Source organism: Empidonax traillii, unplaced genomic scaffold (genome assembly GCF_003031625.1).
Source record: "Empidonax traillii isolate 1590-97213 ecotype Southwest subspecies unplaced genomic scaffold, ASM303162v1 scaffold1379:size164548, whole genome shotgun sequence".
Lineage (NCBI taxonomy): Eukaryota > Metazoa > Chordata > Aves > Passeriformes > Tyrannidae > Empidonax > Empidonax traillii.
In genome coordinates, this window is record NW_020956572.1 from 66,608 (window position 1) to 82,248 (window position 15,641).

Consider the following 15,641-nt stretch of genomic DNA (forward strand, 5'->3'; position numbering starts at 1 on the left):
AAAACTGAATTCTCCCGAGTTCTGTTGTGTCTTGCCCGTGGCTGGTTTCTCCCCCATGGGTTGGTCAGGGCAGCAAGGTGCTGGGGGCTGATAACCTTATCGAGCACTTGTTGCTCTTACAACAAGTAAAGCAATGAAATCCCGTGTCTAGGGGGCCTTTCCAGACAGCAGATGACACTGCCTTGTTGCTGTGACCACCCTCACAGCCTGGCAGAGTTCAAGGGGGGAAGAAAAGATATTATTTTTTCCCCGTGGAGGCAGCGTGGAAGTGGGACAGGTTGTCCCTTCACTTCCACCCACCAGAATGGGTGAAGGCCTGAGAGCTGCTTGTGGCTGGAGCTGCTCAACCAAGCAAAGTGGTGGGAGAAATGAACCCAGCTCAAGAGAGATCACAAGTCAGGAGTTACAATTTACTAAAAAGATTACAATAAATACAATGATACAGAGAAAAACTGATTTTAAACCTCAAAACAGATGTATCACCCAGCACCCTGGGACAGGAACAGGATGGTTTTTATCAACCCCTGTGCTTAGCACCACGTGGCCCCCCCCGGGTGCAAAGTAAAAGAAAAGGAAAACCTGTTGGTCCTGGTGATGGTCAGAGTCCTGTTGGAGTGATGATCACAGGCTGGTCAAGAGTGGCAGTCCTGTTGGAGTTCTGGTGCCAGAAGTCCCAAAACCCTGAGATTATATATGCCCAGTTTCAGGTGGGAATGTCCAGGGTGGGGAGTTTACCAGTGGGTGATTTAACTCTTTGAGTTGTGAGATATTTTTGGAATCTTTGGTGGTCTGGGTATTGCAGCTGCCTGCTATGCCAGTCCAGTATGGCCCTTTAGCAGAGATGCCTCCTCAGGCTGGAGGATGAAGGTGCTGCTGCCTCCCCTGAGGGGAGTTATCACAGCTGACTCATTAGTGGGAAGACAGTGAAACACTCCTGGCAGAGTTCTTTAACACCCAGCTTGGCAGCCTGAGGTGCCAGGTGTGTCCCAGGCAGCTGCTGCAAATGATCCATCCGAAATGGCAGAGAGGGGGTAGAATACACACTTTTGGTTATACCCACGCAGTGACAAACTGATCCTGGCCCCTGTAACTCAGACACAGCGCCAGAAGCTGCTGGAGGGACGTGGATTTGATCCCTCCAAGGCTGGGGCTGGAGATGGCCCCGTTCCCGGGTTGGCTGGGGCTCTGGAGCTCTGTGCCGTGGTGCTGGTGGAGCTCTGTCGTCCTGCCCGTGGCCAGGCTGCTCTCAGTGGTGCTGGTTGTGGATCACCCTCTGCAGCCCCATGACTACCTGACCCGCTGGGGCTGGTTTTGGCACTCCCCCTTCTCCCTGTCCAAGTGTGGGAAGCGTCCGGGGCGGAGGTGAGGGATCAAGAGCCGAGCTGAGCTGTTGCTGTGGGGGCTGGTGACGCAGGGGACAGGCCAGGACCAGGACTGGCGTCTCTATTGTTCTGCCTTTGCAGGCAACTTCTGACTCACGGGAGAAATATTTGCTGGAAGAGGCAGATTTTGTGCTCCCTGTTGCAGGGGGGAAGGGGAAAGTGCCTCTTGCAGGCTGTCACTGTCGTGATATGTCATTCCTGCACACGGGAGAGGGGTGAAGGCTGGAGGTGGGGGCAGGTTCATACCCCTTGATGCCCGTGGAGCAGCTCTGTGCTGGCTGAGAGGCCAAGGGCATCGTCCCCGCCTTGGGTTAGGATTAGGGGACATTTAGGGTACCCTAAAGGCCTCCCAGACGCTGAGGGTTGTCCTCCTGCAGCTGGAGCGACCCAACCAGGGCAGGAAGAGCTGAGCCGGCAGAAAGGGCGGGCAGAGCCGGCGGAAACGTGGCTGTTGTGTTCCTGATCCGCAGCAGGATAACAGGGATAACAACCCAGGAACAGGCAGTGCTGTCCCCTGGGAGCCTCCAGCAGCCTTGTGGGCGCAGGAGCCACCTACCAGCCTTGACACGGGGCCGGTTTCCTCCCACAAACCTGTTCCTCTTCCCTGCCCTTCCCTTGAATTCGGGGCTCGGTTGGCGCGCTCAGAAATTGGGGAAGGAAAAGGGGTTCTGGTGTAATCCTAAGGAAGCGCTAGGGAGGCTTTGCCTTGCTGATAACCTGGCACGGGGGAATCCCCCTGCCAACGATTTGCCAAGGAAACACCCCCCTGGTGTAGGGGAGGTGCCCTTTGCCTGCACCAAGGTTTAGTCACGCTGTCCCAGAGCTCCTCTCCCACTTCACCCGAGCACATTGGCCACAGCAGCTCTGGCCCTTCTCTTTCTTCCCCTCCCCATGCACTTGGAGTGGTTTCTAACCCAGGTTGTTCTGCATTTTTTGACAGAGAGCTGCTTTTGGAACTGATGCAGCAGCGCTGAGCAGAAGGGACCATTTGGATCCCTCAGAGCCAAGCAGGGGAGGGACAGATTTGTACTACGTGCAAGAGAAGGGTCTCAATTGCCAGCCATGTCCCGCAGGTAGGATGGTGTCACAGCGATCCCTCCACGTGTAGCCTCGTTGTGTTCCTGCTGGCAGAGCCCAGCGGGGCCTTGCTCTTTGTGAGGGGCAGCAGGTGCTCCTTTTCTCCAGGCTGAGCCCCCTCCAGCTCCCTCAGCAGCTCCTGGTGCTCCAGACCCTTCCCTGGACATGCCCCAGGCCCTCAATGTCCCTCTCCCCATGACCCAGCCCTCGAGGTGCCCCAGCAGTGCCAGCACAGGGGGGCAATCCCTGCCCTGCTCCTGCCGGTCACGCTGGCTATGATACAGGCCAGGCGCCCTTCTTGGCCACCCAGCTGGCAAATCACCCCCCTCTCTGCTCAGACACCTCCTCCCTGCCCTGTGTGCTCAGAGCTGCCCTTTCCCCCCGCAGGCACCCACCTTGCAGATTTCTGCACAGAACCGAACGGCTCCAGCGAGTGTTCGCCCTGCAAGAGGGAGGAGTTCATGGAGTACCCCAACGTCTTCCACTCCTGCTATGAGTGTCGGAAGTGCAGGGAAGGTACAAGCTGCTGGGGGAAGGGGGCAGCGCTGGCTGATGGTGTCCCCAGGGGGTGGCTGGGAGCTCGGGGTGGTTGAGGAGCCGGCACAGAGCCACGTCTGCTGTCGCCCACAGATCAGGTGGAGCTGAGTCCCTGCCAGGCCACCAGGAACACGGAGTGTGCCTGCAAGGAGGGCACCTTCTGCGACCCGGACCTGCCCTGCGAGATGTGCGAGAAGTGCCAGCCCCGGTGAGCTGGGGGGGCCGCGGTGGGTCCGTGCGGGCAGCTCGGCTCCGGCTGCTGAGCCTGCCCTGTCTCCCCCTTTCCCAGGTGTCCCGAGGGGCAGATGGTGCTGTCTCCCTGCACTCCTTACAGGGATCTGCAGTGTGGTCCTGCCAAGGGCACCGACCTCTTCTGTAAGTAGAGGAGGGAGGATGGGCTGGGGGATGGAGGTGGGAGCTGCTGCTGAGGGGACTGGGAGCAGCTCCCACACCCCTGTTTTTTTGTGCTTTAGACGTCTGGATTATCATCGGGGTGGTGATCCTGGTGATTATTGTGCTTCTCATCTGTAAGTACCTCTCCTGTTGCCCAGGTGAGCAGTGGGAACAGGGGTCCCCCAGAGCACTTGCCTTGCCTGGGGGCTCTGCAGTGGCATGGGCTGGGTGGGAAGAGGGACCTACCTGGGGAAAGAGGGGTCACAGCATTGTTTCCATCTTCCAGGGAAGGGGAGAAGCCTGAGCACGAAATCCTCCAGTTTGAAGGTGAGCTGCTGGGATGGCAGCGGGGTGGTGGCTCTGTTTGTGGGGCTGGAGTGAGGTCATCCCTCCCCTCTGCTCCCCACTTGACCTGCAGCTCCTGGGGAGGCTGGAGGAGCAGGGGGATGAGTCTCACTCCTGCTGGGATGTGGTAGAGGGACCAGGCCATGGCAGGGCAGATGGCTGCAGCTGGAATCCTGACACCATCCGTGCTTCTCTCCTGCCACAGAACTACCTGACGCAAAAGCTGAGATGGTACAGGAGGGTGAACGTGGGGACACAGGACAACGACCTCAACGAGCAGCGCTCGCGGGACCAGCCGCTCCCCGTGGAGTCCCCGGTACAGAGTGACCCTCTGCCCTGCCCTGCCCTGCTTGGACAAGCTCTCATGCTTCCCTCTGCCTTCCCCAGGCTCATCAGCTTTGGGGGGAGTCCAGGGCTGGACCATGGTGTCCACAGGGAGGTCATGAGGGGTCTCCTGTCCTTATTCTGTGTTCAGAGCTGCAAAACCTGCTCGCTGCAGTCAACTGCCAGAGCCCTCTGTGGGTTTAAGGCTGCTGCTGAGCAAACAGCTCTCCTCTCCCTGGCCAGGACCCCACGAGGCAGCTCTCCCTGCTCGTGGCCTGCTGCCAGCCCAGAGCCAGGAAACCGGGATGTCCTGGGGGTGGAGGGGGGTGTCCTGCCCCAAGAACCCCTGGAGAGAGGGAGAGGGTCTCCAGTCCCTGCACTGGGGGGGCTTGGGGATAGCTTTTGTGCCAGGGCTTGGTGGGTGCTACAGACACTGCCATTGCAGGTGATGCTGCAGAGAGCCCCCTGTCCCAGGGAGAGACCCAGGAGGGATCTGGTTCCACAGACAGGGAAAGAGCCCATTCCGGGTAAGTGCTGGGGCCCAGTGGATGTGCTGGGGGGCAGAGGGGGTGGGATTTCTGCCCCATTCTCTGAGCTTTCCCCTTCCCCCTCCAGCGCTGAGAGGCACTTTCTACATCTTTGCTGGAATCAACTACAGCTACTGGAAGAAATTCGGCCGGAGCCTCGATGTGCAGGAGAACGATCTGCCCTTAGACCGGGCCCAGGACTCCTTCTATGAAATGCTCAACAAGTGGCTGGAGAGGGAGGGGTCCAAGGCCTCTGTGAACACGCTGCTGGAGACCCTGGACCAGCTCGGTCTCAGTGGGATTGCAGACGACATCTCCTCTGAACTGCTCAGGAGGGGATTATTTAAACCCGCAGGAGCCGAAGAGCAAGGCGGGTCCTGCGCCTCCGTTCCTTGACCTGAAGCCATGAAATACCTCGCAGGACACATGAATTTTAGCTGTTTTTAGCTCTGCCATGGCTCTTCTCTCTTAGAAGCCGTTGTAGACTTCAATTGAGCCAAGAGGAGCTGATCCTCTGGGGAAGTACGAACTTCGTGGTCCTCTCCCTGGTGCAGGTCCAGGCTCGCTGTCGGTGCTTCCTTAGAATTTCCAAGTGCTTCCTTGGTTGCACTGAATCGTTCACTGGTTAGTTTCTGTTGACTAAGTTGTGTTTTGAGTTCAGTTACATTAATGGTTCTGCTTGCTGTTGGGAACCAGTTTGAAAGTGGACTTGGAGTGGGGGGAGAGAACGATTTACTTGCACTACAATCACTGGGGTAGCCTAAGAAAAGGGACAGTGCAGGGATCATCTAGTCCAACCCCCCTGCCACGAGAAGGGACATCTTCCACTAGACCAGGTAGCTCCAAGCCCTGTCTAGCCTTGACCTTGAATGTTTCTAGGGATGGGGCAGCCACCACCTTTCTGGGTAACATGTGCCAGTGTTTAACCACGTCTTCATTTGAAAAAGGTTCTTCCCAATATTTCATCTAATTGGACCCTCCTTCAGAATGAAGCCATTCCCATGTCCTGTTACTCCAGGCTCTTGTCCCCAGTCCCTCTCCAGCTCTTCTGGAGCCCCTTTAAGCCTGGAAGGGGCTCTCAGGTCTCCCTGGAGGCTTCTCTTCTCCAGGTGAGCCCCCCCATCTCTCCCAGCCTGGCTCCAGAGCAGAGGGGCTCCAGCCACTGGAGCATCTCTGGGGCCTCTGGACTTACTCCAGCAGCTCCACATCCTTCTGATGCTGGAGACCCCAGAGCTGCAGGTGGGGTCTCACCAGAGCTGAGTAGAGAGGAAATCACCTCCCTGGACCTGCTGAGGGCAGTTTAGTTCCGTTCCCTTGGCTGTGGGGTGGCTTTGCAGTCCCTGTGTCTCCAGGCAGCGTGGAAAGGTGAATGCACTGAAGGTCTGAGAGTGACCGTGGGTACCTGCCATCCATCCCCCAGCTGCATGGGTTGCTTCTCAAGCACTTCCCCTCTCACACATAGCTCAGGGACAACTTAGCTGGAAAAACTACTGGATTACTTGAGCTGGCTAGATGTGCTGCCACCCCAGTACAGCCCAGTCCATCAGGACCTTCCCCAGAGTGGTGGGAGCAGCCTAGGGCTGCCCTTTGCTGCCCATCACTCACCCCTCCTGCTCCCCCCCCTTCTCCCCTGCTTGGTGCCACTGAAAAAACCACATGGAGACGAGTAGGATTTGTGTGTTTATGTATTTATTTACCAACTGTTTACATGTCTTAACTTAAAATTTTAATATAAAAATATCGGTATTTTGGTATGCATGGTTGTGTGTGTTTATACAGAGCTCTGGCCCAGCCAGTTTGTTTATATCCAGTTTTTACATTTCTCTTTATGAAGGAAGAATTAACTTTTTTTTAAAAAAAAAAAAATCCTCCTGATTTCTCATCTGGTTTTATTTCCCTCCCCCCCCCCTCCACACACCCTGTGCTCTGCCAGGGTTTCAGTGGGCACCAAAGGAGCTGGACCAGATGCTCAGCAGCTGCTCCCTGTGGTGCCAAGGACCCAGCCCATGGAATTCGTGCATCCCACTGGGAATGCTCCCTGCCAGCGACGCTTCTGCTGGGGAAAAAGCCCTCAGCAGCCAACCTGGCCTCTGCCTTTACCCCTACACCATGAGTCCTGTGCTCTTTGCTCCCTGCAAGAATAGGAGGGTGAAGTCTGTCCCCCGTGCAGGGGGTGGGACCCCCAGGGCCAAGGGGGGGGCCACGAAACGCTGACCCCGGGCTGGAGCTGCTCCAGCTCCACCCAGCCAGGGCTCTGTGTGCTGCAATAGCTGTGTGGCAAATCCATGCAGTGCTTTAAGTGAGAAGAGGGCTCTGCTGGCCCCAAAAAAAGCCCCTGGGGCTGCCCACCAGCCCCTGCACTGCAGTGGGGGTTTATCAGCAGCGCTGGGGCGGGTGCAAAAAGCAGGAGCCCTGCCGGGAGGGTTCGTGCCCAAGGGCCTGTCCTGGGCAGCCCCTCGTGCCTGCCGAGCATGCAAACCTGGGCAGGGAGCTCCTGCAGAGCCAGGCACATGCAGGATGGAGGGCTGGGACACGGGGCCTGGCCTGGGGGGGACACGCAGGACCGGGCGCCCCGAGTGGAAAGGGAAAGAAACTCATGGTCCTACCTGCTCGTTGGGGCTGCAGAGGGTGAGAACACCCCGGGTGAGCTCGCTGGAGCTGCCACCTCGCTCCTGCATCCATGGGAGCATGCGGAATGAGAGGCTCCAAGGTGCTCTTCGAGGCCAGCTGGGAAGAGGAGCAAGGTGGAGTGGGAGGGGACACACCGGGAGCGTCCCCATGTGCTCCCTCCAGCTGCAGCCTCTGCCAGGGACGGGCTCTTCCCCATCCCAGCTGGGGAGGGCAAGCCGAGGGTTTGGGTCCTTCCTGACAGCCCTGCAAAGCCCTGGGGCTGTGGACCTGCAGGGACAGGGGTAGGACACGCAGAGTTAGTCTGATGGGAAAGCCACCTCCCCTTGTGCCAGGGGTTTTGATGGATGGATGGATCCTGCAGTGCTGCCCTGTCCCTGTCCGTCCTGGGAGCGCTGGAAGGGGGGTGCTGGTGTCACCCCAAGCAGGGCACAAGGATGTGCTGTGTCCAGGCGCTCCCTCCCACACACACAGGGACCACGCTGGGCTTTGAAAATACCATTTATTCCAATGGAGCCTTCCAGGCTAAAAGCCCAAGCCGAGGGCCTGGGGTTGGTTTCTGCTGTGGCAGGATGGGGGAGTGGGTTTGGGATCGGCTTGGGGTTTTTTTTGTTTGTTTTTTTTGCTTTAAGTTTTCCTTTTAAAACAAAAAGAATGGGGAGGAGAGGACTCCAGTCCCCTCCACACCCTGAATTAGGGACCCCACTTGTAGGGGAATATGCTGCAGTGCCTGGAGGCATTTGGGGACCAGGGTCCCCTGCACTGTGCCTGATCCTGCTGTGAGTCAAAGGGGGTGGTAGGACCCCCACAGTGGCTCTGGGTGCCATCAGACACACAAACCATATCCCAACAGCTTCTGGTTACAAATCAAAGTGGAAGCAGGATGCATTACTTCTTCTTCTCCTTCCTCATGCTGCTGATGTTCCAAACAAACAAAACGACAACAACAAAAAAAAAGAAAAAATCCAAAATAAAAGCACAACACAGCCCTCGTGCTCCTGTAAACATGAGTTTCTCCTGCTGCTCGGGCTCTGCCAGTCCTGCGGCGCTGGCACGGCGGCGCGGGGAGAGCAGGGCTCCAGGAGCACCAGGGGCTGGCCCTGAGCCCCCCCAGCAGGGACAGACCCCCGTGGCCACCAATCTCCTCGGGGGCTTTGGCCCGCGGCGTCTGCTGCACGCCTGGCGCTGGGGCAGGTCACCCCCTGCTTCCTCCTCCTCCTCCTCCTCCTCCTCCTCCTCCTCCTCCTCCTCCTCCTCCTCCCCGTCTCCTCCCAGGGATGCTGGAGCCAGGGCAAGGACGGGCTTTCAAACCACAGCTGAGGAGGAGGAGGAGGAGGACGAAGAGGAGGCTGTGGCTGCCGACGATGAAGGAGAGGAAGAAGGGGAGGAGGAGGCGTTCCAGAAGAGCCACCGCCTCTTGGGCTGCCGTTTGAGGTGGAGGTAGTCTTCCTTCTCCCGCTCCTTCTTCGCCCGCTGGTAGTGATCCTCCTCCTTCAGGTACCACACCGGCGGCCAGCGGTGCTTCTCAAAGTACTCCTGGTTCTCTGCAGGGAGATGGTGGGAGGAGCAGGAGGGTGAGGGCAGTGCCAGGACCATCAGGATCCCCCCCCATCCCCACCATCCCACCCTGACTCCCACTGACCTCCCGACATGGCCTTCATGTCCCGGGGGAACTTGCGGCAGACGTTGTTGTAGTTGGTGCAGATGTGATGGAGGCACCAGTCGGCGAGCTGGTAGGCGCAGTGGAACTGCAGGAGATGGAGCCCCACATCAGAGCCCCCAGGTGTGGACAGCAGGAGGGATTCACCCTATTCCTCCACCGACAGCCAAGCTTGTCCCCTCTGCCAGGGCAGCATCATCCCCCCTCCAACAGCCACCAGACCTCACCACCCAGCACCTCGTGCCTCCCCAGCCCTGCCAGCACCGGGGTTCTGTCCTACCTGAGCCAGCTCCAGGAACACGAGCACATCCCCGTCGATGTCCACCATCATCTGGGCCGCCTCCATCAAGCCAGTGACCGTGTACTGCTCTGTTGGGGGGGACACACATGGGGTCACAGGGGGGCCAGGGGGACACACCCACCCTAGCTCGGGGACAGAGGGGTCACCGCCCTGCCACAGCCCCCCGGGCTCACCTGTGAGAGCCACCAGGTGCGGCAGGCAGAGGCGGTTGGCGAGGATGATGAGCTTCATGTCGTCGAGGTCGGGGCTGGAGCTGAACTGCCCCGTGTACAGGTACTCCAGCACCGCCCGCATGCAGCTCTTGCTGGTGTGAGGAAGTGCCACCTGCGAGACACACACACACACACATATGAGGTGTCACCTCCTGGCCGTGCCCACCTGCCTCCCAGGACAGCCCCAGGACCCCTCCTCACCTCGTTGGTGGAGCTCTCCACGAAGGGGCCACCGAACATCGCGGCCATCCAGTCGCAGCTGGAGATGAGCAGGGGCTTGTGGGCACTGATAGCACCGTCATCCAGCACGAAGGTGACATCTGGGGACAAGCAGAGCGATGCTACCAGGACTGCCTCCATCACCCGGGGCTCAGCCACCCCCTGCCACAAAGTGTCTCGCACCAGGAAAGGGGCGGAGCCTGGCACATCCTATATTCTTCCTTTAAAAATCTCCCATCCTTTTTCCAGCTTCCCCCACCAGCTCAGAGGGCTTCCCTGAGCCCCAGCAGTGCTCAGGCTGCTCTGAGGGATTTTCCCAGGTCATTCCGCAACACATTTGAAAGCAAAGGAAGCAAACGTCTCGCCCAAGTTTGAGTCCTTGGAGAACTGGGAAGGACACTGGGGAACTCCTGCCCCCCCTCCTCTGCTCTCCACGGCTTCTCCCAGGGGTGTGCCACGGGCCAGGACACAGCTGTCCCCTCACAGTGACAGCCTGACCACGTCAGGATCCATCTTCACGAAACAAACCCAGCCGGAGGGAGGCTGGGACATTCACATCCCCCTGGGATGTCACCCCGTGCTGGTGGCTCGTGGTGCTCAGTGGAAAGCCGGGGAAATTCTGCTAAGGGCACTTGCTCCTGATAAATCAGATGACCCCGTGCAAAATCCGGGCTGGGAGGGAAGGAAGTCGCCTTTGCCGCTCTTCCGTAAATAAACAGAGGTGCCGGACTGGCTGGGGAGCAGGAAACCCAGGGGAAGGGCCCTTACACTCACTTTCTTGGGAAAAAAAAGCAGCAGTAAAAAGTCCCAGAAAAGCAAAGTGTGACCAGAAACCCCGGGGGAAGAGAGTAAACACCTGTTGACCCACGGCACGGCCGTTCACGCGTGGGGCAAACCCAGGAGCCCCCCATCCACCCCTCAGAGCCCCCCCAACCACGGGGAAACAGGGTCCCTGGGGTCGTACCTGAGAAAGTCCCCTTGGCCAGGCATTCCTTCACCCGGTTGGTCCTCCGGACGTGGAAGGCTTTGGTGATCTCCTGGTTCATGAACGCCTCGTTGTTGAGGATGTTGGCCACCATCATCCGGAGGTCGAAGACCTCCAGCAGCTCGGCGATGTGGGCGATGTGCATGAGGTCCCGCTCGTTCTCATCCAGCTCCCCCGTGTACAGGTACTTCAGCACGGCCCGGAAGGGGCCCGGCTGGATGGAAGCGTCCATCTTCACCACCACCATCAGCTTGGACTTGTAGGTCAGCGGGTCTTCGGCCATCTCCTCCTGGATGCTGGTGAAAGCCCGGCTCCACGAGGAGAGGTTCCTGCCCCGCCGCAGCCCGCGCTCCCCGTTCTCGTAGCGGTTGCCCCGCAGGATGCCGTCACTGGTGGAGGCTCTAAGGCACGGTTTGCGCTGGCCGGAGCCGGCCTCCTCGGTGCTCTCGCAGATATCGAAGCTGGCGGCCCTGAGGAGGAAATCCCGCCCGTGGTGCCTCTCCTCCTGGTGCAGCATCCGCTCGGCGGCCGCGGTGACGGCCGCCCCGAAGCCGTGCCCCGCGGCGCCCTGCTGGTCCTCCTCGCTCAGGTCCATGAGGAACAGGTCGTAGAACTTGGAGGAGGAGGTGGAGAGGTAGATCTTGTGTGCGTAGATTTTGATCTTCTCTTGCAGCACCAGGATGACGTCCGCGCACAGGGGGTCCTCCAGGAGGTGGGCTGGACGCTCCTCGTTGTTGGAAGGGGGGTCCGGGACGATGATGATGGGCGGAGGGGGCTTGGGGGGCAGGAAGGGGGCTTGGAGAAGAGGCCTCTGCACGTTGCGGAGGTGGGACTTCCAGAACTGCAGGTGGCGGCGGGAGATGAGGGCGGCGCGGATGGCGTTGTCAAAGACGTCCTTGACGCCAAACTGGGCCACCACGCTCGTCTCGTAGTAGGGGATCCCCAGCTCCTTGGCGACCTCCCTCCCCTTCTCCGGGGGCAGGATCTCGTTAGGTTTGATCGGCCTGAAAAACAGGGGAGATGAGGAACCCTTCAGAGGAGGGGAAAGCGCCGAGCAGGGCAAGGGCACCTCCAGGGCCCCGGGGGTCCCACCTGGCCAAGGGGCGCCGCGCCCGGTTGACGGCCTCCAGGTCGGCGTAGCGCAGGTCGAGCTGGCAGCCCACCAGGATGACGGGCGCGCGGGGGCAGAAGTGCTTGATCTCCGGGTACCACATGGTCTTCACGTGGTGCAGGGAGTTGGGGTTGGCGATGGAGAAGCACAGGACCACGACGTCGGACCTGTGAGGAGAGAGCGGGGTCAGGGTGCAGCTCTCCGCGCCTTGGCTCTGCCCTTCCCTCCCTGCCCTGCCCTGCCCTGCCCGGGGGCAGCACGAGGCTCTGCCCTCTCCCTACCTGCCGTAGGCAAAGCGCCTGTCCTTGTGGTGGTCACCAAAGGTGTCCCAGAGCCGCAAGGAGACGCTGACATCGTCTACCACATCCCGGGAGCGCTCCAGCACCTGCGGGAAAACGGAAACACCGTCCAGCTCAAGCAGGGCACGGAGGAGCTATTCCCGGCTCTCCACCTCCTCGGGGTTCCCCGGGGGGGTTATCCACGAGCAGCCCTCACCTCCTGGCAGACGCGGTACTGGTCGATGGCCCACACCGTGGGCACGTGGGTGGCGAGGAGCTGGTACTGGGTCAGCGTGGCGTTGCAGGCGCGGGCGCAGATGAGTCGGGTCTTGCCCACCGCGTTGTCCCCGACCACGACGCACTTGATAGTTTCTACGTTTGGCCTCTCATAATCCATGTCAGAATCCATTAATTGGGACCTGCAGGGGGGGAACGGGGAAGGGGGGGTGGGTGGCGTTGGCAGATACACCCAAGACACGCCGGGAGGGCTGTCTGCAGACGGGTCAGGATGCCAGAGGGGGACAAAGGGATACTCTCGCTCCCTCTCAGGCCAGAGGAGCTCTGCAGCAGCCTCCCAGCCCTCCCTGGCTCACACTCCCCGCCAGTCCCCTTTAAAATTTCATGTTCTCGTGGCAGCGTGCGTTGCTGTGCCGTCAGACACATGCCCTGCGCTCGAGTCCGCCCTCCTCCCTCCCGCTCTCCGGCTCATGCTTGTTCATGTGAGATGAGGCTTCTTCTTTTTTTTTTTTTTTTTTTTTTCCCCCCTCCCTCCCTCCTTTTCCTTCTCTCCTTCTCCAGTATTTGCAGGAGAAGCTTCCAGATCTGCCCGAGCGAGTGCACTGCCAGTCTCAGGGGGAGCACACTGACCTGCCCCTCTTTCCCCACCCCGTTCCCAGAGCAGGTATTTGCTCCCAGCTAAGACCAGCAGAGAAGAAACTTCTCATGTTTCCCAGAGGCTCAGCAGCCGTCAGGACAGGGAAGGCTCCCAGCATCACACAGTTGTGACCCCAACACTCCAGAGAGGGAGGTTGGTGCCATGGGTGCCCTGAGGATGGTGTGAAGCACCCAGGTGTGCCATCCCTTGCCCGTTCACAGAGTCCAAACCAGCCAGGATTAAACTCATCAGGGCAGGGTTTGACATGGAGGAGGTCGAGGGAAGGGGGAGACTGACAGAAAAATAAAAGCCCCCCCATCCCAACGGCTCTGAACTTCCCAAAGCTGCAGATCTCTTCCCCCTTGTCGCTCCCTCCTGGCACCAGCCTCCTGAGCTTCTATAATAAACCACCGGCGCAGTGAGCGAAAATACCCGGTAACCGTGGCAACCGAGCCCTGCACGCGGGACCACGGCCGCGGCTCCCCGAGCCCGGCAAGGACTTCCCAATGTTAGCACCTCCCTCCCTCCCTCCCTCCCTCCGTGCACCTCCTCCCCCTCCCGGGCACACCTGGACATGCCAGCGGCACGGGGGAGGGCTGGGCACCGCGCAGGATGGAGCCACGGGCCCCGTGGGCAGGTGCAGGCAAAGGCAGGTGGCACAAATCCCAGGTTGCTTTGGGTGCCAGCGGGCGCTGGTCCCCGAGGCAGAACTTCTCTGAGTAGTTGTCACCAGCGTTCCACCCTTTGGGATGCGGGGAACGCATCCCAGAGGGCACTGAAAACCAGGAACAGCAGCCTCCTTGCGCTCAGCATGCGAGAAGAAATCAGGGCAGGTGGTCCTCTTCCCCCTTAGCCCCACTCGGAATCCGTTCCCATCCCACACATTGCCCTCCACTGCTGTCCCCAGCCCCCTGCTGCTCCCGGGGATCAGCTTTGCTCCGTAGGACCAGGAGATCCAGGAGATCTCCAGGGTATGTGTGTGGGGTTGTTAGTGCTCAGGGACCTTCGCTGTGGTTATTTTTAGGCCCAGCCGTGCTCCCAAGTCGGCTGAGCTCATTTGGAAGGTGGGGGAAGGCACGTGGAATGACAACCATGGTTGGCAGCTGGGATGGGGAGCTCGGCCCACCCCCAAGCCGAGCGCAGGGGACTTGGGAGCCTGCTGGGAAAGTCTGGTGCCCCAGGGGAATTCGGGGCTGAGTCCTACCGGGATCGGTGCCCGTGATGAGGAGGGGGATGGTGGGACAGCAACGGGCACAAAATGGGGGTTCTCAGGAAAGCAGAAACACACTGGGGAGCTCTGTTGGCCCCACAGGGGGGGCTCACAGTCCCCCACCCACAAAACCACCCCAGGGAGGGGCTGAGGCTTTCACAGGGGCAATTTCAGCTGCAGCCCCCTCCCCACCTTCCCCACCATCCCCTCTCTCCCAGGGATGTCTCTGAAACCCTCCGGAGAGCAAGAAACAACCTGAGATGCCAAGACACCAGAGTTCCCCCCTAAGGAAAAGCTCTTTCCCAGGGAGCAGGGCTGCTTTGGCCAGCAGCCCCTCACCCAAACCACAGGCACCCAATTCACACCCACCCTTCCCCAAGGAGAACCCCAAAATTGCTCCTTCCAGGCTCCCAGCCTGCGGTTGCCAAGGCAACTGCACCATCACCCCGGGAGCTGTCGCTTAGCAACTCCCCGGCTAAAAATCCACCATCCCGCACCTCGCCAGGGCAGGAGAACCCCCCAAACCGGTGAGGGGAGCGGGGGGACGGGCGGTAACTGCCCCAAAACGGTAGCGATGCTCAAAAAAAACGCGGCACCTCCCGTGAACCTCCCCGGCAGCCGCGGGGTGCGGGAGAAACGGGGCCCGGAGGCAGCCGGGGCTGTGGAGGCCGCGGCGGGAGGCGGTGCGGGAGCGGGGCCCCGAGCGGGGCTGCAGCACGGCCGGGGCCGGGGGATGCGGCGGGTGGGGGAGCACCGGGATTTGGGGCGCGGGGCTGTGGAAGGGGCCGAGGAGCAGCAGGAACACTGCAAAGAGGTCGGGGAGAACCGGTAACGGAGTGCGGGGCTTTGGAAAGGGACGGCGGAGCACCCGGACTGCGGGTGCGGGGCATTGCAAAGGGTCTGGGGAGGGGCCAGGCCGGGCGTGCGGGGCAGGGGTCTCAGGGGTGCTCGGAGCAGCCAAATCGGGGGTGCAGGACGTTGCAAGGAGACGGAGGAGGACCTAGGCCGGGGGTGTGGAGCACTGCAAGGGGGCTCAGGGGTGCTGGGAGCACCCGGATCGGGGGGTGCGGGACATCGCAAGGGGGCTGGAGAGCATCGGGAGCGGGAGTGGGGCATTGCAAGGGGCACGGGAAGCACCCGGGATCGGGGGTGCGAGGCATCGCAAGGAGTCCCGGGGGTGCACGGAGAGCCCGGCCCGGGGGCGCGGGGCACTGCCAGGCGGCGGTGGGTGCAGGGCGAAGGGGCCGGGCCCTCGCTGCCCCCCGCGCCCCGCACCGGGCCGGGCCGGGCAGGATGCGCGGAGGCGGAGCGGGAGACGCGGGGCGGAAGCGCTCGGGGTGGTTTTTATCCTCCACCCCCCCCTTCCCCTCCCGGTACTTACACCAACACAGACGAAGCGGCGGCTCCCAGGGGCCGGGGCCGGGCTCGCCCCTCCGGACATGGCCACGGCGCAGGTTGCGCGGCTCGGCTGGGCACGGCTCGGGGCCGCGCTTCGCGGCTCAGGGCCGGGGGCGCGGGGGCCCATGGCGGCGGCCGGGCCGCCCCGATCTCCGCATCCGCGGCCCGCTGCGCTGCGCG

At 60.8% G+C, this 15,641-nt stretch overlaps 2 protein-coding genes across 6 annotated transcripts in view; one reads left to right on the forward strand and one right to left on the reverse strand.

The window, feature by feature from the left end:
• The first annotated feature begins 2,734 nt into the window (after positions 1-2,734).
• Positions 2,735-5,038, forward strand: LOC114069860 (tumor necrosis factor receptor superfamily member 10B-like). The gene is made up of 7 exons (XM_027906954.1): positions 2,735-2,975; positions 3,090-3,204; positions 3,286-3,371; positions 3,470-3,547; positions 3,866-4,050; positions 4,210-4,585; positions 4,674-5,038. Exons 1-7 carry the CDS (start codon positions 2,735-2,737, stop codon positions 4,979-4,981), a joined length of 1,389 nt encoding a protein of 462 aa, XP_027762755.1. The 3' UTR covers positions 4,982-5,038.
• A 1,219-nt stretch (positions 5,039-6,257) lies between these two features.
• RHOBTB2 (Rho related BTB domain containing 2) overlaps positions 6,258-15,641 on the reverse strand; it is a 16,284-nt gene continuing 6,900 nt past the window's right edge. For 3 of the 5 annotated variants that reach the window (XM_027906949.1, XM_027906950.1, XM_027906952.1), the window contains 9 exons: positions 12,197-12,398; positions 11,983-12,086; positions 11,683-11,868; positions 10,570-11,594; positions 9,588-9,706; positions 9,348-9,498; positions 9,154-9,242; positions 8,856-8,961; positions 8,519-8,757 (listed from right to left, as the gene is read on the reverse strand). In XM_027906949.1, coding sequence (XP_027762750.1) covers positions 8,519-8,757; positions 8,856-8,961; positions 9,154-9,242; positions 9,348-9,498; positions 9,588-9,706; positions 10,570-11,594; positions 11,683-11,868; positions 11,983-12,086; positions 12,197-12,398 — 2,221 coding nt within the window. Of the gene's footprint in view, positions 8,758-8,855; positions 8,962-9,153; positions 9,243-9,347; positions 9,499-9,587; positions 9,707-10,569; positions 11,595-11,682; positions 11,869-11,982; positions 12,087-12,196; positions 12,399-15,444; positions 15,584-15,641 lie in introns of those variants that run through there. The other 2 variants (XM_027906953.1, XM_027906951.1) reach the window with 2 other exon arrangements.

Bases quoted from the DNA above. Each gene is read 5' to 3' on its own strand.
- LOC114069860 (XM_027906954.1), top strand. From the start codon at position 2,735: ATGATACAGGCCAGGCGCCCTTCTTGGCCACCCAGCTGGCAAATCACC. The intron at 2,976-3,089 runs GTACAAGCTGCT...TGTCGCCCACAG, and splicing joins GTGTCGGAAGTGCAGGGAAG to ATCAGGTGGAGCTGAGTCCC. The intron at 3,548-3,865 runs GTGAGCAGTGGG...GGGATGTGGTAG, and splicing joins GTACCTCTCCTGTTGCCCAG to AGGGACCAGGCCATGGCAGG.